We start from the raw sequence: 27,586 nt of genomic DNA, 5'->3' as shown, positions 1-27,586 counted from the left end.
ATGGTTTTCACATCAACACTCACCTATCAGTGTGTGTGTGTGTGTGTGTGTGTGTGTGTTTGAAGTGTGCGCTCTAAGTGTTGCGTATGTCTAGACTACGTATGTTTGCCTTTTCGGCGTGCATGCCTGTGTGTGCGTGTGCATGTGCACAAGTGGGTTTGTAGTCTAGTCTATATGCATTTTTCAATTGAACTCCATAATGATGATATCTTATGTCTGGCTAATGCAATCCTGCGCTCACGCAGGCGCCGGCACACGGTAAATTGTTTATGTCACAGCCGCCAACTCTAGAAAATTCACCCAGCGTGATTGAAATCCATTGTCGTTTTGAAGAATGGGATTTGCCTGTGTGAAGTACTCTCGAGTGGAATATTACTGTCGCTGTTATCATATCATTCTCTGGGTCTCCATCTCTACGATAATCGCACACACTCACACACACACACACACACATATAGAGGTAATTCTATATTATGAAGTGTGTGAGGGAGATTGTTTGAATCTAGTTCCTGTTGATACACTCAGATATCACTGTAGCCTCTATAAATAATTTAAAATATAAAGGTTAGGCAATGTTGTCCCAATTTCACATGATAATTTAAATATGAAATGACCTCATAGTGTTGTGTATGATGATGAAATGTGTTAGGTTTTGATATAGTATTGTATTTTTGGCCTACAGTAGCGGCTTAGCAAAGTCCTTTCTGTTACATATTGAACTGTTACTCAGGTTCCTTCTAGATATCGTTCATTGCAACAATCTTGTTTCAGGCGAGTGATGTAACTCGCATGTAACCTCAGAAAAGGCGCGTATCACAAGTCAGCGGGGGGATAAAATCTCCTTTCTTTGAGCCTGGCTGAAAGAGGGAACGAGAGGGAGAGAAAGGGGAAGAAAGAGAGAGAGATTCTGCAAACATTGAGATCACGTAATGGTGGAGGATGCAACAGGGTGACGCAAGTGTGAAGACATCCTTTTGAGTGGCAGGTAGATGGTCCAAGGTTCTGTCTCATTTCTAGGATCAACTCTCTGAGTTGGAGAGAAAGATTTTTAAAGAGATAAAGGACCTTAAGTACAGAGATGGAGAGATGTGAGAGGTGTTAGCATATTCAAATTCTTACAGTTTATTCTCAAATGATGAAAACAGTACAGAAACACCTGAGATTTTGGTGGTCGAACATGGAGTACAACCACATCTGTCTCTGGAGGACATAATTCACTCATCTATCAGTCTAATTACCACTGACACATACTATAGGATAGTTAGGTAAAATGAAACCTAATATACCTTCTCAACCACTCCTTTGATAGGGTCACGGGTTTCAGTCTCACTGGGCCACCCATACTATAAAGACTTGCACTGAGAGCACTGTGAGGTGCTTTCGATGAAACCACGCACCAAACGGCTGTTATGAGATTAATCAGTGTCATCCATAGGCATGATCTTCAATAGGTTTGGCACCCCTGCCGGCATGGAATACACAAGGGACACAGTGTTGAATCAACACACTTAGAAGAGGCTCTTCTCTTCCTTTATAGCTAATTGCTGCCTCTTCAACAACCATCTTCATCCTCTTCAATCCATTAACTCCTGGACCGCAGCACTTCTGAGAAGTCGTAAAGTGAGTTAGTCAAAGTCAAAGCACTCATCGCCCCTTTCCATTACAATGCCATACGTCAATAGCCATCCATGGAGTCTGTTCACTGGGCATGCTTCTGCTGCTTTGGCTACAACATGCAGTTGGTGTGGCAGTAACAGGGCTAATAAATGGACAATAGACGTGCATTAAGTTCATCCATTAACTTTACAGACGTATGAGGTGAGGAGCAGACGCTCGACTTTGTTTTCAAGGTTGTTTAAGGATGCTTTTTGAATTGAATTATACATGAGGCAGAGTAGTCTCGCTATTGTTCAGCCTTGTTCTATTGCTGTGATAAAATGAAGGCTTTGTCTCAGTATATACGCACACATTTTTTATTTTAAAATATATATACATGTATATGCCATATTTGTTCATGAAAATGGATAGTGCAGTCATATGCCTCGAGCTGTTTTCAATCATCTGCTTCATTTATATTTTTCCCCAAGACTGGGTAAATTACCTTGTGAGGGGTGTATTGCTATTGATTCAAGTGGCATAGCAATTGCTGAGTGAATGGTTGAGTGCAGCCCTTGTTGGTTAGCACGAAGCCATTGATTTTATTCTGCTTATATGCTTCACAGTGCTCTCAATCAAATCAGAAAGAAAGAAGATGCTGTTTATAAATCACAGAGGAGTGTGTATGTGTGTGTGTGTATGAAAGAGAGAGAGAGAGAGAGAGAGAGAGAGAGAGGGAGAAAGAGAGAGAATGTTATTGCCTGAATGCATGTGTATGTATTTGCTGTGTGCATGGATTTCACACAAACTCATTCTTTATCCTTCATCTGCAGCACCTGCGGGGCTGCGGATGAGTTTCACATGCTTACAGGGGTTATGTTTCTCTCATCTCCACCCGGCAACTGCCATCCAATCATAACACTGACCCAGGTGTTAATCCCCAATTACAAGCCTGTAACCAAACGCAGCTTTTCATAACACCGCCGGGCCTGCAGTGCCTTGTGGGAGCTCAAATGGATCTTCACTCCAGATTTTTGGTCTTGGGGGGGTGGGGGGGGGGCAGTGTTCTTCCCAAATTCCACATCTTATGTTTGATATGGTGCTTCAAATGGACTTTTTTTTAAGTTTTTACAGTGAATACATTTTGAAGTTTGGGGGAAAAAAAGTTGTTCCCTTCTTTTTTGTTAGTTTATATGAACAGTACTCCAGTCTTCTCATACTTACGGCCTTAATTGAAAAAAAAAAAAAAACAAACTTTGTTATTTGGTATAGTGTGCTTTTCACTATAGAGACTGCAGACTCTCATTTCAAAATTCTGTTGCGTTGATGTGAATCATTTACACAATCCATTTCCCTATCTAGCCACTGAGATTAAAGCAATTAAGATTATTTGGATCCTAATTTGATGTCCTGCTATCTAACAATAGATCATGTGAACTGGGCCAAATATAACCACACAATTAGAAAAGGCAATATACAGAATTATGGAAAACATGAGCTCAAGGATTCATTGAAACTGGGTAAGTACAACCATGTGTGATACGGTGACTTCTCTCTATTTAACTTGGACTCGTTAACCATATACATGTAAGTTTTTTGTGTATGACTGGAAAATGATGAATTACCTTGGGTCTTGTCACCCGGCCGTCTTTTTTAATGACCTTGTATTTTCAAAGTCATATTTTAGCCAGGCATACAGGATATGATAGCTGGCAGCCAGGAGTAAGACTATATGTTTCCACTAGTTATTCTGCTATATCCTGAGTTTATAAAATAAATAGTCAGATCCAGACCTTTTACTGTGGTGAAATTAGAATAGTAAACCTTTCTCATTTTTCCCAGGTTTAAGAGGATGGAAAGTGAATGGAAAGAGTATGCGTGTGTGTGTGTGTATGTGTGTGTGTGTGTGTGTGTGACTGAGCCAGTTATCAGTGGTCGAGCACAGAGAGCGAACAGTGTTGAAAGTCTGGGAAAGACTAGGGCCTCTGTCATCATATTCATATTGACTCTTCTTTCACCTCCATTCCTCTTTTCTCTGCTTTCCTCATCTCTCTGTTTCTCCGCTAACCCCAACTCTGCATCCCTCCAAGCTTCTCTCCTATAATGCCTCCCTTTCTTTCTGTAAACTTGTATTCTAACCTCCCTCTCCCAAACTAAAGCCATTAAAAACGTATAAGCAAGTTAATGATAAACTAAAGTTAATAAATAGATAGTAACAGCATTTTTGCACCACCAGCCCTTTCCTGAACCCAATCATTAAATGAGAATTTCAGCCCAGCCTGGCTCCTGGTTCCCTGTCCTGTTCTATCTCTCCCTTTCCCCCTACCAGTCCCCCAGCCTAAGTGCCAGTGTGCTGGGAGCCAGATAGATCCAACCTTCCCAGTGTCTTTATCAGCCAACCCCTCCTAGGAAGGCTCCAGAGGGCGCTTGGTAAGAGGGGACGGCCCTCCACGGTTAGTGGGGAGGAGGGTGACCTCTCTCTGGGGACGGGATGTGAGAGCGCTCCCCTTCCTTCCTACTCCTCTGACAGCGTCTGACACGGATGGGTCTGGATCTGTTTGCAAGGGAGCGCCTTGTGGATCTCTGAGAAGCTCCCAGAGGCTCAAAAATGTCACTATTATTCTCTAGCTTATACAAAGAGATTGTTTTAGAGAATTGGTGTTCTGATCATAGCATATCACCGCCCATACACAGAGAGGCCAAGCATTATCGTTCCTAAGTAGTTCATTGTCAGTCATAGAAGCCTTGTGGAAAGTATATGTATACTGTATGTATGAAGGTATGTGCATATCTTCTTCCAAGCTTGATGGTTTCATTCAGTTGCGTCATATTCCTTTTTTTCAGAACATAGAATGAATAGAACTGACCTAAAGCCAAAGGTTGAACCTGGAAAGGAGTTATGGAGCGCACTCTATTTAGCTTTTCAGTGACATCTCCATCTCTCCCTCGCCTGCCTGCTAAAGCCAAGCTAGCGTGACTAAAATACTTAGTCACAGTGCACCTCAGCACCAGTGAGGCAGTGTGCTAGAGAGGCTTGGGCCTAGCTAACAGGCTTAGGCTATCACTGTCTCTCTCACTTCAATATTTCTCTCTCAGTTTACTTGACAAACTTGACATGATGGAACCCAAGCAGTCTGCACCGGTGTGCACTAACAGATATGTGTTCTGTACTGCACAAACACAGTTCAAATATTCAAATACATGTATAGATACATATAAATATGACGCATGCATATGCATCATGTAAAATGCACATGCTCAAGCACACACACACACACACACACACACACATACACACACACACACGACCATGTGAACAGTGTGTGACAGGGTGCCACCCTGTTTCTGGAACATGTACCCTTACCACCCTGATTACAGAATTGTGCGCACTTGTTTGTGTGTGTGTGTGTGTGTGTGTGTGTGTGTGTGTGTGTGTGTGTGAACGTTTGAGTCGGTGCACACGCATACATTCCATGATTGCAGTGTGTCCTATATGTCCCCAATGTCACAGATAGCGCTTGTTTCTCTAGCAGGCTCCTCCCTTCCCTCTTCTCTCTCTTTCTCTCTCTCTTCACCCTCTCTATTCTCTTCCCTTTTTTATAATCTCCCTTTCACAATGTGCCACAGAGACGGTTGATAACTGCCTGTTGACTCTGTGATACTACTATTGCTGAAAGCAGTTGTGTATCTTATCCGACACAATGCTTAGGCTTAGCCCATGTGCTGGTGCAAGACTCTGATAATGTCTTGTTGTTGTTCTTATACAGTCGATATCGTCAGTTATCAACTGAGCGCAAAGCAATTGAATTAGGTCAAAATAGGCATCTGATCAAAGAAAATGTTTTCTCTTTGTTAAATGATTTATCTTTGCAATTTCTTGTAAGGGGTGTGAGTATGATAGGTGGTAATGGTGGTAGGATGGTACGTAAATGCATGCATCGTGTTTTAATTCTCTGGTGTGAGGTTGTTTTTGCCATAAGAATCAGAGAGGGCAGGACAAAAGACCCAAGTTAAAAATAAAAAGAGAGCGTGTGTGTGTGTGTGTGTGTGTGTATTTCCTAGCTCAAATTAGTTCATCCACTAGTTGGTTGTCTGCTGTGGCCCCTTCTTGAACAGATGTGAATGTAGTATCCAGAGATACAAGCATTAGGGGAGTGTGTGTGTGTGTATGTGTAGTGTATGTGTGGCATATGTATATGTGTGTGCATGTGTTTGTGTGCCGTGTGTGCATGTGTGTGTGTGTGTGTGTGCACGCAGGTATGTGTAATGAGCACTGCAGTCGTTAGTAGGGGAGGGGGGTGCTGGGTCCCATTCTGTGCAGCGGGCATGCAGGATGGCACAGATGGTAGTGGAATGAGCACCCGTACTCACTGCAGATTTACACTCCTCTCTAGGGCGTATGTGTGCGTGTGTGTGTGTGTGTGTGTGTGTGCGTGTCTCTCTCTGCTTCTCCTCTCTCTCTCTCATTTCTCATTTGACAGTCTGAGCATATGCATTAGTGTCATTGTGGCAAGACACACAGACATATGATGTGGTGAGCTGCTTTTTTGCACAACTAGTCTGTCTAGTTCAGCTCGTAGACGCTTTGTTTGCAAATGAAAGCCTGCTGCTGTTTGCATGCAAGCGAGTCGATGCAGCTCTTCTCGATCGGGTATACAAATGTGAAATATGTGACATCCTAACATCAACTCTTCTCCTTGTCCTTTGTCTTCCTTCAGACCGCACTGGGAAGCGCTCCACCATGCCCGACTCACCTGCGGACGTCAAGACACAGTCCAGGTTGACCCCCCCCACCATGCCGCCCCCACCCAGCACGCAGGGAGCACCCCGCAACAGCTCCTACACCCCCACCACATGTGAGTAACACACGGAAAATACACACACCCACACCCGCAAAGACAAGCAGACGCACGTGCGCGTACACAATCGCAGTCGCACCGGTACGCATGGAAAAACATCCATAAATGCATACACACATTGACAGTGCATACGTAAAACCCAGTATCCCAAGACTCTTAACAAGTTGCATTGAGCCTTTTCAAATTGCAGTCGCTCCCAACAACTCTGCCAACAAGTTCATTAACGCCCACGCTTACGAGCGTCGGGAGCTTTTGCATGACGTGCGCATACTGTAGCCTCTGACGAGCAAATTACACCCTAGTATTCACTTAGAAGTGCATACTTAACCACTTGCATGAAGAGCACTAGAATCAAAGAATCAAAGGCCCTGTGGTTCAAAACGCTCAGAGCACTCAAGTCGGCTTTAGTGGAGCTAGTTCTGTGCAACGGAAGCATTATTTTGTTCTCTTTCTCTTTCAGTCTCAATTGCTTACTCTCCCTTTCTTTCTCTCTCTGGCGTTTACTCTCTCTCTCTCTCTCTCTCTCTCTCTCTCTCTCTTTCTCTCTCTGTTGCAAACACTCGGGATGGTTCAGACTCCGCAATTAACGTCGGGGCTTCCGTGCGATGAGGGAAGAAAGGCCCGCTCTCTCATTACGCATGCCGAAGGTTTTAACAAAGCAGTATGCTTTGATTTCCATCCGACGTAATTGTTACCAGATGTAGTTGGAGTATCTCGTCTCCCTCTCTCTCTCTCTCGTCTCCTTACAGTGGCGGCTTTGGACGGCGGCCAGAGGGGGAGTGAGTGGATCGCTAGTCAAAACCTAATCTCATTAGAGAGAAAGCTTTATGCCGCCTTGTATCTCTTTGTACACCAACCCCCCACACACACACACACACACGCACACACACGCACACACACTGCCATGCTCTGGCGCGACGGGGGGTCACACTGTCCCCGCTTGTTTAGACTGTAGGGAAGGAGGGAAGAGGGAAGGGGGAAGGGAGGTGGAAGCGGAGGGGGGGGGCATGTCTCCAAATGCAGAAAGATGTTTTTTATGGGAGGATGCCGCAGAGGATCAAAGGAGCCGCGCTGATCGGAAACAAATGTTGAGGACTGCGAATGTTTGCAGGGGGATGTAAATCATTCCAAACCAGTGGTCAGCTTTCCATGGATTTGACCTATGTTGTTTCCTTTGTTGTTTTTTTAAAGGCACAAATAGTCACTTTTGGTGATTTGTGTATAGCAAATAGTGAATGGGCTACCAATTAAAAACCAAAGTTCAAGTGTGTCTGTGTAGGTGATATTCACCAAAATTTCCATCTATCCAAAGCACTTTGACATTTTGGTTTATATTTTCAAGCACCCATTCAAACACTCACATAGAGTTTTGAAAATGGTAAACACTGCACATATTTTGCTCTCGATTCTCATAACGCAGTTCTCCCTGTCCTTGTCTCACGCAGTAACCAACGGCAGCAGCCACTCCCCCACGGCGCTCAACGGTGCTCCGTCTCCTCCCAATGGCTACAGCAACGGTCCCAGCTCCTCCTCCTCGTCCTCGCTGGCCAACCAGCAGCTGCCGCCGGCCTGCGGCGCCCGGCAGCTCAGCAAGCTGAAGCGCTTCCTCACTACACTACAGCAGTTTGGCAACGACATCTCGCCCGAAATCGGGGAGCGGGTCCGCACGCTAGTGCTGGGGCTAGTGGTGAGTAGCTGTGGTGTTATGTGAGCTTTAGTTCAAAGGGCTCATGGAGTAGGTCTTTCCTGGGAAAAATCCTCTGGCGCACAGGAAGTGATGAAAAAAAGGCCGACACTGTGCATAAAGTCAGAAGCCGTACTTGAATCAATTAGTAGGCAACTTGAGAATAATTCTTAGCATTTGTTCACCATGCTCGGAGCACCAGATGGGCGGGGCTCACTCACCACATCAGGACAGTTTAGATAGTGTTAGGTTAAGTTGTCAATCACAGAAAAGCATAGTAAATTGACTTTGAAATATTTTCCTGTGATTATGAAAACTTTCTAGGACTCGTATTGTTCTGTGTGGTAAACCCATCTGGTACTCCAGACATAAGTGTAAAATAAACACAAAGAATTATTTGCAAATCTGTGCCTCCTGGATTGACATCCATCAGTCCTTCTGCCCCATTCCTACAACACAGTCCCTGGCAGGAATATAAGTGTTGACTAAAAATATCTATTATCTTAATAAAATGAAATACAATAAATACTTTTCAAGTACATTTCAAATAATAATTGGATTTCTCTTTTTCAAGTGATGTTATCACTTCTGCGGATGTTCAGCTATCTGACAAGCTATATCTAACACATCTCAGAAGGATGCAATATTTGGAACTATTATCCCGTTATCCCACTGAGTGCTCCTTGTGTATAAGGGAGTACAAGACACAGTAGATAAGACAAGACAAGATAAGATAAGATAAGATAGGGTACAGCAGCACTAGAACATAATAAGTACAAATATATGAATCAAAATATGAAAATGTAAGGATTACAACATTAAGAGGACGTGCAAAATAGCATCAGTCAGTAGTAACAGTAGAATTTAATGAGATGAAGACAAAATTAATGTAAACTATGTGCGATATGACAGAAAATGAATCAAAATAGGTGTTGTATGAATTAAGTTTGAAATTACAGCATGTATACAGCCTGTGCAAATGTGCTCTGCATAAAAGATTTCTGCAATATTTACTGCAAAATTACAAATCAAGACCGCATACATCAAAACATTCATCTCACACAGATTTGACAACACAGATGTGTTTCTTCGGCTTAGCTCACATGATGGTATCAAGGCTATATCACCAAGAGTATTTGGTATAATACATGCAAAAATATAAAGATTTACCACAAGTCTGTGTGATCTGAGAATTTTTGAGCATAACGAGCTAGGGAATACAGAAATAGTGATTGAATGCTGTGCAGAGAGGAGGAGGAGGCGGAGGAGATGGAGGGAGGAATTTTTTTAATTAGCCACACAGAGCATAGCCTCCTTTTGGCTTCACCATGTTTATTTTTCTCACCGTCTGCAGACACACATGCCTCTCCTGTGTCCTTTTGGCTTGTATACCTCCCTCCCTCTCTCTCTCTCTTCCTCTCTCTCTCTCTTCCTCTCTCTCTCTCTCTCTCTCCCTCCCTCTGTCCCTCTCCCTGCCTTATTGAAAAGAGTGACACTGTTAATTAGCTAGTTGTGTGCTGGGGAGAGGGAGAGAGGGAGACTCAGGAGGTTTCACTAGCTGTCAAGAACAGCCCCTACGCAATCTGGGCGAACAGATGTAAGCCTGAATGTAACAAAATTCAGGTCTGGGAAATAACGCAGAGAGAGAGAGAGAGAGAGAGAGGGAAAAAAATAATATCTGCTTTTTTATGTTCTCTGTCTCGCTTGTTTTGTTTTTTTTTCCTTGCTTGTGTTTTTGCTTGTTATATAGCTCATTCTTCTCTCGTGTGCATGCTCACCTCTCTCTCTTCCTCTCCTCTCTGCATCTTGGGAATGCTTCACGTTAAAAATTAAAAATAGTGTCAGCGCCGTCTTGTCAGCCGTTAATGTGAGTTACAGACAACCAAAGAAGGAGAGATAGAAATTTGCCTTTGTTTGGAGGTGGAGGGTTGACAAACTGAAACGCATAACCCACTTTGGACCTCCCCACCCCCCCAAACACACACTCATACACACCTCCTCCCTTGTCTGCCAACCAAAGAGAACACACACACACATATACATACATATACTATCTCCCCTTATGTGTCTACTGCCTGGCCCATTCCATGCCACTGTAATGTATTTCAGTCAGCAGCCTTGGTCTTATCTGCTGTCTGAAAAGAGACAGACAGACAGTTACATGTTTGGCACTGATGGAGAGAGGTAAACACAGGCGTGGAGCGCTGTGGCACGAGCGTGATACGGCTCATGTACTGTCTCGATAATGATAAGGATGCCACGCATGTACGCGTCGAGTCCACAGCGGCAAAGCTGGTAGTGTGTGAACATCCAAATGCATAGCCAAGTGATGGATGCAAAGCAAAGGCAATTAAGAGGAAAATATCTGCATGCTAATCCTTCCCCCTGTGATGTTATTAGGAAGCAGTATTTCAACCAAATTCCTGTTTGTCAGGCGTTCCTACAGGGGCTCCATGCCTACAGATCCTGTGCAAAACTGCAAGATACGTATTATTTTATGGGCATGTATGTAAATTAGGGAATGCAATGTAAAAATTACCTCGTTCTATGTCTTGTTTTATGCCATGGTTGGCCCCTTTAATGCTGGAAATATAAAAAACATGTATTTTTAACCGGTACTGATAATAAATAAGCAGACTGGTGCTAATCCGAGCCCTGTGGGTTTGAAAACACATTGAAATGCCAGGCCAACAGGTCATGTTTAGATTAATTGTGTCGATGATTGGTTTTTAAAATGACCTTTTTACATATATATACAGTATATCTATATCTTATCATTACGGGGTATGTGTATGTGTTTGTTCATGTGCAGAAGTACAGCCTTACTCGTGCATTATAATTTACATGCATATCCATGTTCAAAAAGAGTTTGTAAAAACAGGAAAATTAAACACATTTCTGCCCCACACAGCATATTTTTTGATGATGTGACTCCAATTCATATATGTGTATTTGTCTTGTTAATTGGAGGAGATGTGTGTCTTTGTTTTCTGTGGGTCTTTCACTGTGGCCCCGCCATATGCTTCCTATTACAGAACCCGAAACATTCACTCCAGGCCAGGATATAGCTTAGCTTCCAATAAGTAATATTATCACTTAATGCCTTCCACATGGATTCATGTGTTTTCCCTTTCCCCCTCTCTCTCCCTCTCTCTCTCTCTCTCTCCTCCAGAATTCCACGCTAACCATCGAAGAATTTCACTCCAAGCTCCAAGAAGCCACCAACTTCCCTCTGCGACCTTTTGTCATCCCCTTTCTGAAGGTAGATATATAAATATATATACTGTTACTACAGAAAGCCAGCCTGCCTGTCTGGTCGACCAAATCTGGAAAGCATTTAGCTGGCCCAGACACAGATGTGCATACTTCTGTTCATGTTATTTATCCCTCCTCTCTCTCTATTTCTACAGTCGTTCTCCTTCCATCTCTATCTTCTCTCTCTCATCTCTATCCTATATGTTTCTGTCTTGCTTCTCTTTTTCTCTCTTTCTGTATTTCTCTCTCACTCTATCTGTCTCTTTCTCCTATAATTTAAGAAGTGGATGTAAGTCATCTCAGTGCCGAGGCTCTCCTCCTCCTTTAGGACCCCTCTTTTCACATAGCAAGCTACATATAGAATGTTTTTTTTTTCTCTCTGTAATATTTGAGCTGGAAAGATGTTGTTTTTTAAGAAACTTGCTTAACCCGTGCCGGAGTACAGCACAGCGAGTCTGGTTTTGGCCCGAGGACAATGTCCCCTTTCATACGCTCCTTTCCAGCCTCCTCCTCCTCTTTCTCTCAGGCTTGTTTTGTCATCGATTTTTCTTCCCGCTTAGCCACATTTTCGGCGAGTACTTCCCATTTTCGACCATTAGCGCGGTAATGCCGGTGGAAGGAGCACTCTCCTGCACCATCCAGCCTTGCCCTCGCCTCGGCCCATTTGTCACCGGGCGGCTCGTTTCAATCACAATGGCTCACGTCTCCTTATTCCAGTCTGGGAGATACGAATGAAGAGAGATGACGGTTTTTATTTGTTTGCATTCTTGGGGTGAAATAGTGGCCGTTTATACGCATTTTGACTGTTTGTGTCAGACGGGTGTGCACATTTTGAATGTTTGCAGGAGTCGGTGTGCTAAAATGGTCTCGAGGTGAGAGACCAGTGTGTTATGGTTTGTTTTGGTAGTCAACGATGACAAATGGGTCTGGGGTTGGGATTGAGGGATGTACTGTGTAGTAGTTTAGATCTTGTTATGGGCTTCAGATGAAGCTGAGATCAATATCAGTGCCTTGCTGAGAGATGGAGAGCAGGGAGAAGCCTAACACTTACCACAAAGCTCATTTGTTTCTATTACACACCTCTGGAAAGATTTTTATCTCTCTCTGGCTCTCGCTCCATCTTGCTCTCTTTCTCACTCTCTTCGTAATACTTTTTCTCATCCCTCTTCCCTATCTCTCTCTCTCTTTTTCTCCCCCTCCTCTTTCATCTACCATTCCCTCCCTACTCCGCTCTCCCTCTCTGTTTGTGTCTGACTGACAGGCATGAGGTGAATGTTATTTATGAAAACAAGACAGTTGGTTCTCCCTGAACACAGTACCATCACACGATCCAGTGTATGTGTGTGTGTGTGTGTGTGTGTGTGTGTGCTTGTGCGTGCAAGTGTGAACTGACATTCACAAGCCTATATTGTCATGGCCACTGAGGTCCTGCATGGCTGTGTGCAGCAGAAATTGGTCCCACTAGGACCGCCGTTACTGGCTGTTAACGGGATGCTGAGACACAAACAGGGACTTAGTATCCTCCACCTCTCCCTCTCCTTCCCTTCATCATTCCTTTATTCTCATGCTTTCCTCATCTTTTTTCTTCCTCTCTTCATTCACCTCCCCATTTGTCCTCTCTCTCCATATCTTTCGAGCTCTGTCCCGATCCCTCCCTGTCGCTGTTTATCTACCGTTCCATCCATCCTACGATCCCTCCTTCCCTTCCCTTCTCCTCTCCTCTCCTTGCCAGATGGTTAGTGTATCACTGGGACGGCTGCAGAATCAAAGATGCAACTCATTTTTTTTCTCTCCATCGCTCCTTCTCTCCCTCTCTCTCTCCCTAGTCTAATTTTAGTGTCTTCCCTCTGCGGGGCCTTTAATGCCAGCTACCATATGGTAGCGGAGAGCAGTTGGGGGTGTGGGGGAGCTTTTATAGGTGCGCAGAAGCACAGCTGCAACAATGCGCGTCAAGGCTCAGAGTTTTTCATTACACTAATGTTAGACCTAGCCGACCCCCCAGCCCCCGCCCCGTCCCATTCAACTCCTTTCCCCTTCTCTTCATACCAAACCACGAATTGGTTGTGACTATTTACTGGAAGGAGGCAATCATAAACCGCACAGCGCCAGTGACGTAATGCGTTGTCGGGACGCCTGCCACGCGAGACAACAGCCTTACAAAGTAACAATATGTTTCTCTGTTTTCAAGTTAAGGTTATGCTTTTTTTTCTAAGTTTGTTCTTGTCTTAACTGTCAAGTGTTTTGTTTTTCTTGTGTCGTGGCGATGCGAGAGGAGTGCTGTGAGACTGAGCCTGAAACACACATTTAGCCAAACAGAGAGGAGAGACGTGTTATGGAATAAATGAGATCGGAGGACAATGTAGAGATGCAAAACCAATTCACCTAGCTTCTCCTCCTACAGCTGTTACATTGATGAAGTGCAGCACAACCTGAACACGCCATATTCTGAATAGGTTTTTTGGCACAGTTTGACAAAACGACACATTCAGTATTTTCACAATAAATCATCCCGGGCTGATTTTAGCTGAAGCCGCTGAACATTAAGTGAAATTCTCCTTCTATGCAAGTGCAGATGTTACAGTAACTAAACAGAAGCAAATCACCATACTTCATCAAGTGAAAAATGATCTAGTCTCTTCAGTGCTACATATTTCTTGACTCAGTCTTTTTCTTAATGCATCCCACGTCTCGGGCAATTAGGATGACCTCCAATTAATGAAAGACGAGTTCACAAGGGTCAAAGCAATCTATTTTACGCTCTTTTTTCAGAGGGTAATTACGATCATAAACTATTAACGGACCATTAACTCGGGCAGGTAAAGCGAAGGCCAGCGCTTGGCATTTCTCTCACTGCAGCCAATTACTGGGGAGGGATATTAGCGTATGAGTGAGTATGAAACATAAATACCAGTAAACAAGGTTGTGTTTTATGTATAATATACCTTTATGCAGGAAGGCAAAGACGAAATTGACAGGGGATGGTTGAAGAGAGAGAAGCAAATGAGAAGAATAATGTAGGACAGGGGGAAAGGAAGGATCAGGGAGTAAATAACAGAGCTAAGCATGGAGAAAGAAAAGCAGAGGAGAGAAGAGAGAAACAAAGAGAGAATTAATTTTAGAAGGAAAGAAAGAAGGAACGAGAAAGATTATAAGAGCGAAAGAAATAAGGAAAGAAAGAAATAAAGCAAGAGAGATTAAGTTGCTGAGGACAAAACAAAGATTAAGAGACCCAAAACTGACAAAGATGGCCCCTCCAAAGGCTCTTGCGATGTACTCCAAAAATAGCCCCCACTCTCACTCTGAACCTGACTGACGCAACACTTTCATCCTCTTGCTTCAAAATACATCCCATCAGATGTCTTTGAAGTCCCTCCTCACATACCTGCATGACCCTCTAACTCCGCACAAGAAAGCAGACCGCCTCGTTATGTCAAAGAGAGAGAAAATAGCTGCAATTTCTTCAAAAAAAAAAAAAAAAAACTCAACTTCAAGGTATCCAGGTTGTTCTGTGTAAGCTAGAGAGGAACTCTGGGGGGGCTAATGCACCATGGGTCACGGGAAGTGGTGGAGGTTCAGAGGTAATAGCAGAAATGGATCTCTTGTTGCCTCAGACTGATGTTTTGGGAATGCAAAGAGAGAGAGAGAAACTTTGGTTCTAATGTCATAAAAGGACCATTAAAGTTTATGGTTTTTGATTATTTCTTTAGATGTGCTGAAGGGTCATTTATATTTTCAGTTTCTGTTATATGTTATGAGATATACTGTATCTCTCCTGACAGTTTAATGTTGATTGGATGTTCTGCCTGCATATCAGTTAGTTTGAATATATCTTTGTTATGATATAAAACATCAGAGGGAGGCAGCTGCTCTATATTTTGTTCATGTTCGCACAAACCCATGAATGTAATTTTTATATTTCAGTTGCATATTTCCTCTGTTTGATATTTCTTCTTCTATGGTAGAGTGTTAGTAGACTTTGACTACCCTTACAGAAAAGAAGTACTTACACCCTTCCTATTGAAGTTCATCAAATCCTTGACATTTTGCTTTAGGCAGTTTAATCATTTCAGCATTATGTTTTCACTACAAGATAGATCTGATCAAGACATTTAATTTAATATAAAAAGCTCATCTTCAGCATCTGACAAAATGTCATTCGGTCCCAAATGAGCAGAAAAAGAAGAGGAAGAGTGTGTGTGTGTGTGTGTGTGTGTGTGTGTGTGCTTCTGCAGTTGTCCTTTGTGTCTGGGCGGGGATAACAATTTTAATACAGACAAGGGAGTATAAATTCTACTTTTTATATTTGTCGAGGCACATAAAAAGACCAAACGTGATATTAACAATTCTCACTTCTCTTTTCAGCACATAACAAAGCTCATCATCAGTCTAAAAACATAACGTTGTCTAAATTGCTCTGCAGGCCAACCTGCCGCTCCTTCAGAGGGAGCTGCTCCACTGCGCCAGGCTGGCCAAGCAGAACCCGGCCCAGTACCTGGCCCAGCATGAGCAGCTGCTCCTGGACACCAGCACCACCTCCCCGGTGGACTCATCCGAACTCCTGCTGGACGTCAACGAGAACGGCAAGAGAAGGACGCCAGACAGGTGAGGGAGTGGGAATGGGTTTGGGATGGATTTGGAATTAGGATTTTAGTAGTGAGCGGATCTTAAAACTGCAATAAGCGGATTTTTCTGACCACTAGAGGGTGACAGAAACCGCAACACATTTGTAAATAAAGCACAGCAAAGTCACTGCACTACGGAGGCCTAGCAAGGACAAAACTAACAAAGCACCGTGCATAAAGGCTAATGGCTAAGCTAAACGTACCTGCTCACTTTGACAGACCTTTCTCTCGCTGAAGGTTACATGTCCAACAATGACAAGTGAGGAGGGAGGGAGGAGCTTCGTTGCAGAGCGGAATTTGACAACAAGCTTTAAAAAATTGGTGAAAACAGCAACACATTTGGCCTGTGTGTATGGATGTTGGTTTATGTCATTATGTCTCAATGAAATCTCCACATAGCACACATTCGTTTCAGAATTGGTTATAAGGTCTGATATCACTTATTGCAGGTTTAATTTGGGTTTCTGGAGCAAACAATGTCTATATTTCTGTCTATACTGTGGCAGATGGGTGCCTTTGAATCGGGATGTCGCATGCTTCATAATGAACCTCAACCCGTCAGGTTTGTCCTGATAACAGGAGCTTTTCACTCGATTATTTTCTCACATGCGTAAATCCCTTCGAGGCTGCCTACATCCCTCCTGAACCCATAAACTGCTCCACAAGCCCAGGCAATGTACGGCGATGGGGAGAAGTGTTAATGTATGTATGGGAAGTGTCTGTCAGCGCGCCGCCGGGCCTCGTGACGTGCTCCGCTGGACGCCTCGGCTCCCGGCTCCCCGCTCCTAATGGGCCAGAACTGAGTGAAGGAAGAGAAGGGAGGCGCTTGTGGCTTCATGAAAAAGTGTGGATGTGTTTGTATGTGTATGAATCCTGTCTGTGTGCGTGTTTTTGTTACATGTGGGAGCATTTACATCTATGCTTGACTGGGTGTGTAAGCATATGTGTGCGTGTGTATACGTGTTTGTGTGTGTTCATGTGTGTCTGTCTCTCGGTCTGTGGATCGGCTCAACCCCCCACCCCAGCCAAATCATTACATCCATTTGTTGTCACAGACTCCGGTAATGACTCAATGTTCCCTGCTCTAATGGACAAGCAGTGAGACGTGCCATCCAGGAACACACAGCACTGTGAAAACCTACAGTCCTCTCTGCAACAGCCTGGCTCCCAAAAAAGCAGAAACGCAAAACACAGAACTTCTTAGAAAGAGGAAGTGTGTGCGCACGAGTGTTTGTGTGTGCCTGTGTGTGTGTGTGTCTGTGCTTTGTCCGTGCCCGTGCTATGGGTACACCGTGTGCGTGGTCCTTTGAAATAAAGAGTAATTCCTGGGGGGCTAAAATTTTTAATACAGGCAGGGGAGAGGAAAATGTACTTTTTATATTTGCTGAGGGACAAAAAAGTCGAACGTGATATTAATAATTCTCACCTCTCTTTTCCCCCAACGGTTGGATAGGCTGACTTTTTCTGTAATACCTGCATATTTGCAGGCAGTCTGGTGCGTGGGGGAGTGAGCTTAGGGGAAAAGGTGTGTGTGTGTGTGTGTGTGTGTGTGAGTGAGAGAGAGAGAGAGAGAGAGAATACAGTGAGAGAAAGAGAAAGTAAGTAGGCATCTGTATTCAGTGAGAAAATGTGCGTACTGTTTGTGTGAATGTGCGCGCGTGTGTAGAGGTGAATCTCTATCCAGCGTGATACACCTCTGTGTGTGTGTGTGTGTGTGTGTGTGTGTGTGTGTGTGTGTGTGTGCGTGTTAGTGTGTGTGAGCCTAGGGAGATGGGCTGATAACACATACAGATGAGGCTCCAGCACCAATACGGCTGGCTAAGCACCTCTCGTTTCTGCTTACCTCTGCTCTGCGTTCCCGCTTATTGGAGCCTTGTGTCGGAATATTGGAATTTGAGTGGGAATCCTTAATTACAGACTACAATGCACCGTCAATGCGTCCTGATTAATACCGCGGTCTGCGGGAATTGTGTTAGGAATGCCTTTTTGCACGGTGTACAATATGCGCATAAGAAAATATATTATATAGATCATGTTTTTCTGTAAGCAGCAAATATGAATGTTGCTCATTATCATAATTTATTATATATGCTGTTCAACCATATAGATATTGGTTTAATCAGATTACTATAGGAACAGTGTGAGAACATGCATTATGTGAACACCTTGCAGATACAGGGAGTGTGTGTGTGTGTGTCTGTGTGAGGGCAACGCACGCATACGCATGTAAATTGCCCATGTATTCATCTAATACAGTAGGTAGAGTGTGTGTGCATACATTAATGCGTGTGCGACTGCGTGTGCATGTGCATGCGTGTGCTCTTGCGCCTGTAGATGCGAACATTGTTGCAGCAGGAAGGCTGGGGAGATAACAGTGTGGTTGGTGGGGAAAGAAGAATGGATGGATGAGCCAAGGGAGGCAGGGAGGGACGGACGGATGGAGGGAAAGAGCATATGGAGAGCCGTGGATGAGCATTAGGAGCCCATAAAAACAGCTCATTAAGAAGTTCAATCTGTTCATCAGAGAGAGAGATGGGGAGGAAGAGGAGAGAGAGAGGAGAGAGAGAGAGGGAGACAGAGAGAGGAAGAGGAAACAGGAGGATTGCAGATAGTGGGGGGAGGTTGGAATGATTTAACTGTGGACTGACAAAGCTCAGAACACACACACACACACATACAGGCACACATGCACAGGCATGCACACACACAAACACACCTGGCCACATTAATCTTCAGAAGCAGGCTAACAAAAATCCACCTGATCCCCTGGAAGCTACTCGTATGTCTATGTGTGTGTGTGTGTGTTTGGTGTGAGTGTGTGTAATTTGTGTAAGCACACACACACATTCAAGCTTTAGTTTGTAAGTGTGCATATGTATGAATGGACATGCTTTCGCTAAAAGAATCTCAATATGATTCCAGGAAAAAATAGCCTTCCTTTGTCTGTTAGCAGGTCAAGTTGAATTTTTTACTGCGGCACTAGAGAGCAGAACAGTGTAGAAAAGCTTTGAAGGACATACACTGCATATCAGCGGGTTAAGGGCCAGGCCATGCAGTTGTGATAAAGCCGAAATGTCCGATAAAGCAGAAATGTAATTCATATAACACATTATGGAATAGAACTATGCAAGGAACCTTGGGTATTGCCACCGTCCTCTCTTCTCCTCTGATCCCCTCTCGTTCTCTCTCCTCTCCTCTCCTCTCCTCTTCTCTCTTCTTTTCTCCTCATCCACCCACTGTGCCTCCAGAGGTCTTTTGTTCTTTGCCAGGCTGTCACTGTGAACAAGGATGTGTTCATGGTTATCATGTCTGGTTAAACCAACACTGCAAAAAAGATCCATCTTAACAAGTCATTTGGTCTCAGTTCAGTCATATTTGGTGTCATATTCAGTCTTAAAATATAAATGGAGTGGAAAATTCTGCCAATACGGTGAAATAATTCCACTTGTTCCTAATGCAGTTTCACTTGTTTCAGGAATGTTCTACAAACAAGTGACAATATATTGTCAGACAAGGCAGAAATAAGGCAGATCACTCCACTAGTATCAAGAAAATGACACTTGATTGAAGAAAATACAGTGGAAACAAATGAAATTATCTCAGCCCACTGCCTGATTTTCTCTAAGAAAGAAAGACATTAAGATTCAGCTAAAGATTCACTAAATGACTTTTTTTTCCAGTGAAAATGAATTACAAAATCAAACCTCATTTCTCTCTCTGTCTCTCCACCCAGAACCAAAGAGAACGGCTTCGAGCGAGACGGGGCCCTGCACCCGGACGTGCACCCCAGCAAGCGGCCCTGCACCATAAGCCCCGCCCAGCGCTTCAGTCCGTCCAATGGGCTCTCCTACCAGCCCAACGGCCTGCCCCACCCCGGCCCGCCCCCTCCGCAGCACTACAGGCTGGACGACATGGCCATCGCCCATCACTACCGCGACACGTACAGACACCCCGCCTCCAACCACCGCGAGATCCGGGAGAGAGCCAGGCCCATCGGTGAGGATATGTGTGTATGAGTGTGTGTGTGATAGTGAGTGTAGATGCAGTGCCATTACAGAGACACATATTGTCATAGTTTTTTACAATGTACACTACCAGTGAAAAGTTTGGACACACCTGATTGAATGTACTATGTTTTTCATGATCTTAAAGCCATTTTGATCTAAAGGCTTATGCTTAAATGCTTGAAATTCGTTTTTTAGACGAATATAAATAGTGAAATAGTGAATAGTGAAAGCCTTTGCCTTTCCATCAAGGCAAAGGGTTTAAAGAATCAAAAATATAAGATAGTTTTGATTTGTTTAACACTTTTTTTGGTCACTGCATAATTCCATTTGTGTTATTTCATAGTTTTGATGTCTTTACTATTATTATAAAATGTGAAAAATAGTAAAACTTTTGACTGGTAGTGTACATGGGGATAGTGAGTGAAGATGCAGTGTCATTACAGAGACTCACACCCAAAACCCCAGTTTCCCAGTTCATGGCATACTGTCATAGTTTTTTTACAATATAGAAAACGAGGAGAAACACACAGGATTTTATATACAAAAGTAAAGGTTGTTACATCAGTTACATCATTTTGACATCATTCCTTTGACTGTTTGTCATCATACCACCGAGACCATAACAAATAACAAACTCATTTTAATAAGGGATTCAGTGTCTTGCTCAAGGACACGTCAGCATCTCTCTAACCACCAGGCCGCCCTGCTGCCAAGCCAAAGGTCACCGGAACCTGTTGACTGACTAACGTCAAGGCCCTTGGAGACGTATGAGCACACAGCGGAGGCAGACTTGGGCACAGTGTCAACGCATTAGAGACATTTTTCTGGGCAGACCGAGCCTTGATGAAGCCGTAATGACGACTTTGGCTCTGTTCTAAATATAGGAGAGACATTTACCATGTCTCGCCTTGTGATGGATGTTTATTGGACCAGAAGCTCCGTCACTTGAGCCCTGCCCTCGGGCTGGGAGAGAGAAATGGAGAGAGAGAGAGAGAGAGAGCAAAGAAGAGAGGAACTGAGGGAGGAGGGGAAAGAAAGAAATGGATGGAGAGAGAGTGTCATCCAGGGAGCAAATGAGGGATAGACAGAAAGGAGAGTAAGGGAGTGATGGAGTAATGTTACGCTGATGCTCTGTGTGATACTGACTTGTCCTTTGTCTCTCTGTTTTGATCTATCTATCCATCTATCTATCTATCTATCGACCCCATCTCTCCCTCTCTCCCTCTCTCTCTCTCTAACAGGTATGCATACAGGCACCAGGCAGGAGGAAGTGATTGACCACAGGCTGACAGACAGAGAGTGGGCAGAGGAGTGGAAGCACCTTGACCATGTAAGAAAAGTAATAAAATTTTTTTATTACTATACCCTACAGTTCTGTCTCTGTGAGTAACAGGGATTTTCTAAGTTCTCATTTCAGCCATATATGATATTATATTATATTATATTATACAGTATATTACTATATAAGCCTTTTTTATATATCAGCTGTCGAGAGAAAATTCCTGTTTAGTAACTGTACAGAATAATTGTGTGTGTGTGTGTGTGTGTGTGTGTGTGTGTGTGTGCGTGCGTGTGTGTGCATGTGCCTGTGTATTTATGTGAATGTGCCTGCAATACAACAAACAGTAAATATTCAACAATTGTTGCATGTGTGCTCATTTTATAAATTTTGAGTCCATATGAATGAGTTAGCATTTTGAGGAGGATGAGAATGGATGGCATCATCCTTGTTAAAATAAAAAAGTGTCCTTTTAATTAATCCCCCCCCCCACACACACACACACACACACACACACACCACACACACCATCACCACCTCCACCACCACACCCTTGTTGAATATCAATCAACCTATCGGCGTCTATGTGTGAACTCAGCGCCTTGTCCCCTCCCGTCCGCCCCCAGCTGCTGAACTGCATCATGGACATGGTGGAGAAGACGAGGCGCTCGCTGACGGTGCTGCGGCGGTGCCAGGAGGCCGACCGCGAGGAACTCAACTACTGGATCCGGCGATACAGCGACGCCGAGGAGCTGAAGAAGGGCGCCGCCAGCGGGCAGTCGCGGCAGCAGAGCCCCGCAGCGCAGGACAACGCAACACCAGGTAGGATATCATGCACACACTGTGTGACTGCTTTCAGCCATGTTCCAGTCAGATTCAGTGGCAGATGTATGGTGACTCTCATAGATATCGAAAAGTGAGCTTCCCCTCCTCCTCTCCCCCTTTCCTGTCTCTCTCAACTAAAGCACAAATGCCATAACAATAACCATTAAACAAAAACAATCTATCCATCCATCCTAACTATCCATTTAATTTGTTCAAAATATTTTGCTTCATGCCTCGATCCTTTTCAAGAAACATCACAGAAACCAATCTACCAAGTTGTAAAAACACGCTGATTGGTGCTACAATCTACCGCACGGTGTCATGCATAATATTTGTATGTGAGTGATGTCTGACCGTCTTGCCTGTGTGTTTGTGTCTGTACAGAAATTCACAGGGAGCTGCTGCACCGGCCTGTGTCTTCTGGCTACGTCCCCGAAGAGATCTGGAAGAAAGCTGGTGAGCAGCACTTCCATGCCTGTCATCGCCACACAAACACACACACACACACACACACACACACAGAGTTTTTTTTACATCCCTTTTGCTGTGTAGAAATCAAGGCCATCTTTTTTCACCCAGATGACTCAGGGCTGGATGTGGATGAGAGAAGCTGCTTTAAACTCCGTTCTCCCCCCTCATCCCAACGTCGCCTGCTGTCTGCAGCCTCTTCCCCTGGTAGACTTGGATTAATGTGTCAAGCCGCTCTTGGAAAACCATTTGTATTTGATACAGTAGGAAGTTAAAAGATAGAGTTTCACCAAGCCACCCCGCTCCACACATTCCAAATATGATGTCAGATCGTAAAATTATTTTACTGCTCTGGCCGAACAAGGGACAGTAGCTTTTACAGTTAGTCCAGTGGTTATGCTATTAAAAGTACGGTAGCGAGGCTTAAGATGTCTTTTTGCTTTTGGCTGTTTTGTAATGCCCTTAGCGATAACAAAATTGTAGTTATTCCATTTAAAGAACCTGTAGTAGGGTTGTAGAAACGAGTTTGTAAAAATAGCTAAGATTGAATATTGAAACTAATTTGTTGATGTAATAGTTTTCAGTAGCTGTCATTAAAATAGATTTTTGTAGCATACACAAAAATAGCATTCTTTCAACTTTTGAGCGCAGCTGGAATAATCATTATCACTATGCTGAGAAACCGAAAGAATTTTCCAGAGTGGGTTCAATGCTTGAGGAATCCACTTTGTATTCACAGTCAGTGATACAGTATATCTGCTTTTTAAACCCCTTGGAGAAAAGAAATTGTCCCCTTGCTTGACCAAGCATGATGTGTGAGATACTCAGAACAAGTAATATGCATTTAAATTGAATTGAGTATCACCATCGGGACTCTGCCAGCTCTCCACTACTCTCCTCCCCTCCCCAGCTTAGATCGATCTTCCATCTGAAGCATTTGGTGTGTAATCACAATTCCATGCACAAGGCATATATCACACGGCACCAGGGCAATTTCCATGACTTCAGGCAGCACAGTAGGTTAAAGACAAAACCACCCTGGTTTAACAATTTGGCTCAATCACAATGGAGAGAAAATGTCTCTGTCGTCAAACTAGAATTCATTTTGCCTGGTATTGAAAACATAGATTTTTATGTTTGTAATACAAGAGTAGCAATGAAATAGAGTTACAGTGAAGCACATTGGTGAGACATAACGGTGTATTTCCCTTTTGTCTCTGGGATAAATGGTGCTGGCTATTTCTCATTCTCTCTGCGTTCTTTAATTTTTGAGTATTTTCAGTATCCTTTTCACTTCAGTCGCATATTTTTCTAGCTGAGGAGAGACTGATTTAAATGTGACCCAGGGAGGATTGCAAAATAGAATTTTTAACACAATGGAGTGCGGCGGTGAATACATCTGTTTGAAATGGGCAAAATGTTTACAGTTGGTGATAAATATTCAAGCACCTTGCACGGTGTCCTACCGGTTTCCCACTTCCCCTCGCCGCATGGGCCTCTGGGATCACAATGGAAATGCATAATTTAAATATAAATTGCCTGATTTGCATACACAATTAGTCAAGTTACAGGCTTGATGGGAGCAAACAAAAAGCCCTCCCTTTGCTTTGACGTTCAGTTGGAATTCCACCGCTTAACACCCGCGCGGCAAGGTTATTCAATGCACAAAACAAGTTTAAAATAACACATTTCTCCAGCTCAAAAGCACATTTTCTAAGTGATTACCTGGGATTAACTGCCTCATGCTGCTGTGTGGAAGTTATTTGTCAAATTCAGAACCAAAAAATGTAATGTTTATTTGGTTTATTCGTCTTTATAAAAGACAGAAATCATCATTTCAGTGTATTTTTTTTTCAATTAGCCATGCTTGTCAACTTAGAACATCGCGCATCCACCCTTTAGTAGATCAAACCAATTACACATGCCACAGTCCCTGTCATAAGAATGTACTAATTAGGTGGGGGTATGCAAAGCTGATAATTACAGTAGATTTAGCTCTTGGTTGATAAATATTACTTCCTGAATGCCTGAATAAATCAAGTAAGGCAATTGATGAGGCATATGCAAATGCAACCCAGTATCCTATATTTAGAATCTTAAATTTGGTGTAGCCTAGTATGAACCTGCTATATGCTGAGCGCTGATCTAGGAATAAGGGCTTCCTTCCAAAAGCATTCATAGCCGAAGTAGTTCTTTGTCTCCCTTGTGAAGCAATTCTCTTCTCCAGAACTACAAAGTATTTCTTTTCTCAGATTTCGTTTCTTCTCATAAAAGTGATTGACAGTCAAGCATCAGTTTTATCACAGTCTCTGTCTCGCAGATGTGCCAGAGATTTATTAGGTGAAGCAGCTTTTACCATGAGTCTTTTGGGAAGCACAGTCCTAGATACCGCTGCTGTCGAATGAAACTTTGCATTTCCAGGTTCTTTTTCTGGTATTAAGAAAAATGCTATTATTTTTAGATTGACAACCATACATTCTTGAAACTATACAATAGGATTTGGATGGGTTTCACACACTCCAGGGTTATGACACTTACCCAGCACATAAATGTAAACATTAAAGTGAATCACCACTCTATTTAAGAAATGCCATTTTCAATTCTATGGTCGAGGACAGTCTTTGTATTTGCTAACATGAGCAAGTCTCATCAGGTGTGAAGTCTGGAGCTGCTCCAAAGAGAATGAATGGGGAAAGATAGTAATAGAGGACCCAGCATGATTATCTGGGGATAAAGGTACATTTTAGAAGCTCATTTGGGGTATAAAAACTCACAAATATCAATTGTACTGTCCTAGACCAAAGGAATAACATATGAGTTCTTAAATGGTTTCCATAAGACAGGATGATATGCTACACTGTAGATCCTAGTTACTGGCTCCTTGACATCCTCTGTCTCCCCGCTCTTTCCAGAAGAGGCGGTGAACGAGGTGAAGCGGCAGGCCATGTCCGAGCTGCAGAAGGCCGTGTCAGAGGCAGAGCGCAAGGCCCACGAGATGATCAGCAGCGAGCGGGCCAAGATGGAGCGCACGGTGGCCGAGGCCAAGCGGCAGGCGGCCGAGGATGCTCTCTCTGTAATCAACCAACAGGAGGACTCCAGCGAGGTAGGGACACACACACACACACACACACACACACACACACACCATACCATCATCTCATTCTTTCAGACAACGAGACAAGTCATCATCTATTCCCAATATTCTTTTGTGTAATATTCAGCCTAGTCGTTTGGCAGTTATTTTGGTATTGGTATCACTTTGACTGTACTTGTGCTGCTAGCAAGTGCCAACTGATCTCGTGACTCCCAAACGACACAGATGATGTGATCTTTCCCTACAGAGAGGGGCCTGTCTTATCTGATTATCCTATTAGTAACAGCAAATCATTGTACCTTTCAAATATCAAAGAGATGGATGATTATTCGCAGCTTTTAAAGGGATCATGCAAATGGAAGTTATTTTGGCGTCAGGAGACAGCGGGAGAAAGAGAAAAAGAGAGCAAAGCAAGGTCAATCAAGCATCTATCTCTCTCTCTTTCTTCCTCCCTCACTTTTCCCACAGAGTAGCTACCATGTTTAGAAAGGTGTTACTAATTCAGCTAAGAGGAAATAAGGCAAGGAGCTTTCATTTGCTAATCACCATTGGAGACCTTGACGTTTAATCAGTTAAGTGAGAGGGAAATGTGGCTCACATCTGACATTAATTGCGGGAGTGATGTTTATGAGCGAGAGAAGCGCCCCAAAGGAGAATTTTCAGAAGCTGTTTGTAACCTTGTTCTCCTGTTTCCTGTGGATCTGCAGCCGCCCTGTCATAGCTGCTCTCCCTGCGGTTTCCAAGATATATAAGAGGCCCTGAGTGTAACACGAGATGGGTTTTTGATGTCTGTGGTTTGTTTTAAGCTTAAGTGTTGTAAATGCAGAGCCTTGTTCAGTTATGTGCAATCTGCTGCAGTGATATCTGATGGTAATCTTCACGCTGCGTTTGTTAGTTCTCCTTTTGATGTGCGTTTTTGCAATTATTCAACAAACATTTGATTAAAATTTTTTTGTTTGCACAGAGGCAAAAATAAAACAATCTGGGTTGCTTAATATAGTTAAATCAAATATTGAAATTAATCAAATATAGATAATAAAATTTGTTGACTGACAAGTATAAATTCATTGACTGGCCCATCTATTGTCTGCTTGATTGTGAATTCTCTATATTATTTTTGGCATTAAGCAACTTTCTCTCTCTCTCTCTCTCTGTCCATGCAGAGTTGCTGGAACTGCGGCCGCAAGGCCAGTGAGACATGCAGCGGCTGCAACACGGCGCGCTACTGCGGCTCCTTCTGCCAGCACAAGGACTGGGAGAAGCACCACCATGTCTGCGGCCAGACCCTGCAGGCCCAGCAGCAGCAGCAGCAGCAGGCCAGCCAGCAGCAGGGGGGCGGCCCGGGGCCCGAGACCCCAGCCCCCGTCAGCTCCTCCGCCTGCACCCCCAGCAGCGGGGCCGGGAGTCCGGCCGCCACCCCGCCCGCCGCTACCCCCCGCTCATCCACCCCCGGCACCCCGTCCTCCTCCGCCCTGGACGGCGCACCGCGCTAAGACTCTCAGATGGAGGACGGAGGCAAAGCCCGCTCCACCTCCGGGGCGCAGCGCCAAGCCTTCTACCCCCACAAACAGCATGACTGTCTAAATTGCCTCGCAAAGATGCTAAGCTAACATGGCTAAGAGAAAGAGAGGGCAATGCTTCTGTCTATCTTGCAGTGTAGTCATAGCAGGAGGAGGAGGTCCATAATCGGGTCATATTGACTTGCCATGACTTTAAAGAAACACAAAGATATTCTTTGTTTTTAATTAATTAATTAAATATCGACGTCCTTTTATTGTTACTATTGCTATTCTTGTTGTCTATGTTTGTCGTTGTGCCTGTTGTTGTTATTGTTGTTGATGTCATTGTTGCTTACCTTCCTTTTTTCCTGTAAATATTAAGAGACTGAGCAGAGATA

The 27,586-nt window shown here is 43.7% G+C and overlaps 1 protein-coding gene across 1 annotated transcript; it reads left to right on the top strand.

The window, feature by feature from the left end:
- runx1t1 (RUNX1 partner transcriptional co-repressor 1) lies at nt 1-27,182 on the top strand. The gene is made up of 11 exons (XM_071909048.2): nt 1-31; nt 6,315-6,452; nt 7,901-8,142; nt 11,312-11,401; nt 15,815-15,996; nt 19,750-20,012; nt 21,265-21,353; nt 21,929-22,124; nt 22,512-22,583; nt 25,508-25,698; nt 26,853-27,182. Exons 1-11 carry the CDS (start codon nt 1-3, stop codon nt 27,180-27,182), a joined length of 1,824 nt encoding a protein of 607 aa, XP_071765149.1.
- The last annotated feature ends 404 nt before the right edge of the window (nt 27,183-27,586 follow it).

The sequence above is a fragment of the Centroberyx gerrardi genome, chromosome 19 (genome assembly GCF_048128805.1).
Source record: "Centroberyx gerrardi isolate f3 chromosome 19, fCenGer3.hap1.cur.20231027, whole genome shotgun sequence".
Classification (NCBI taxonomy): Eukaryota; Metazoa; Chordata; class Actinopteri; order Beryciformes; family Berycidae; genus Centroberyx; species Centroberyx gerrardi.
Note: the sequence above shows the minus strand (reverse complement) of the source record. Positions and strands in the feature narration are given on the sequence as shown.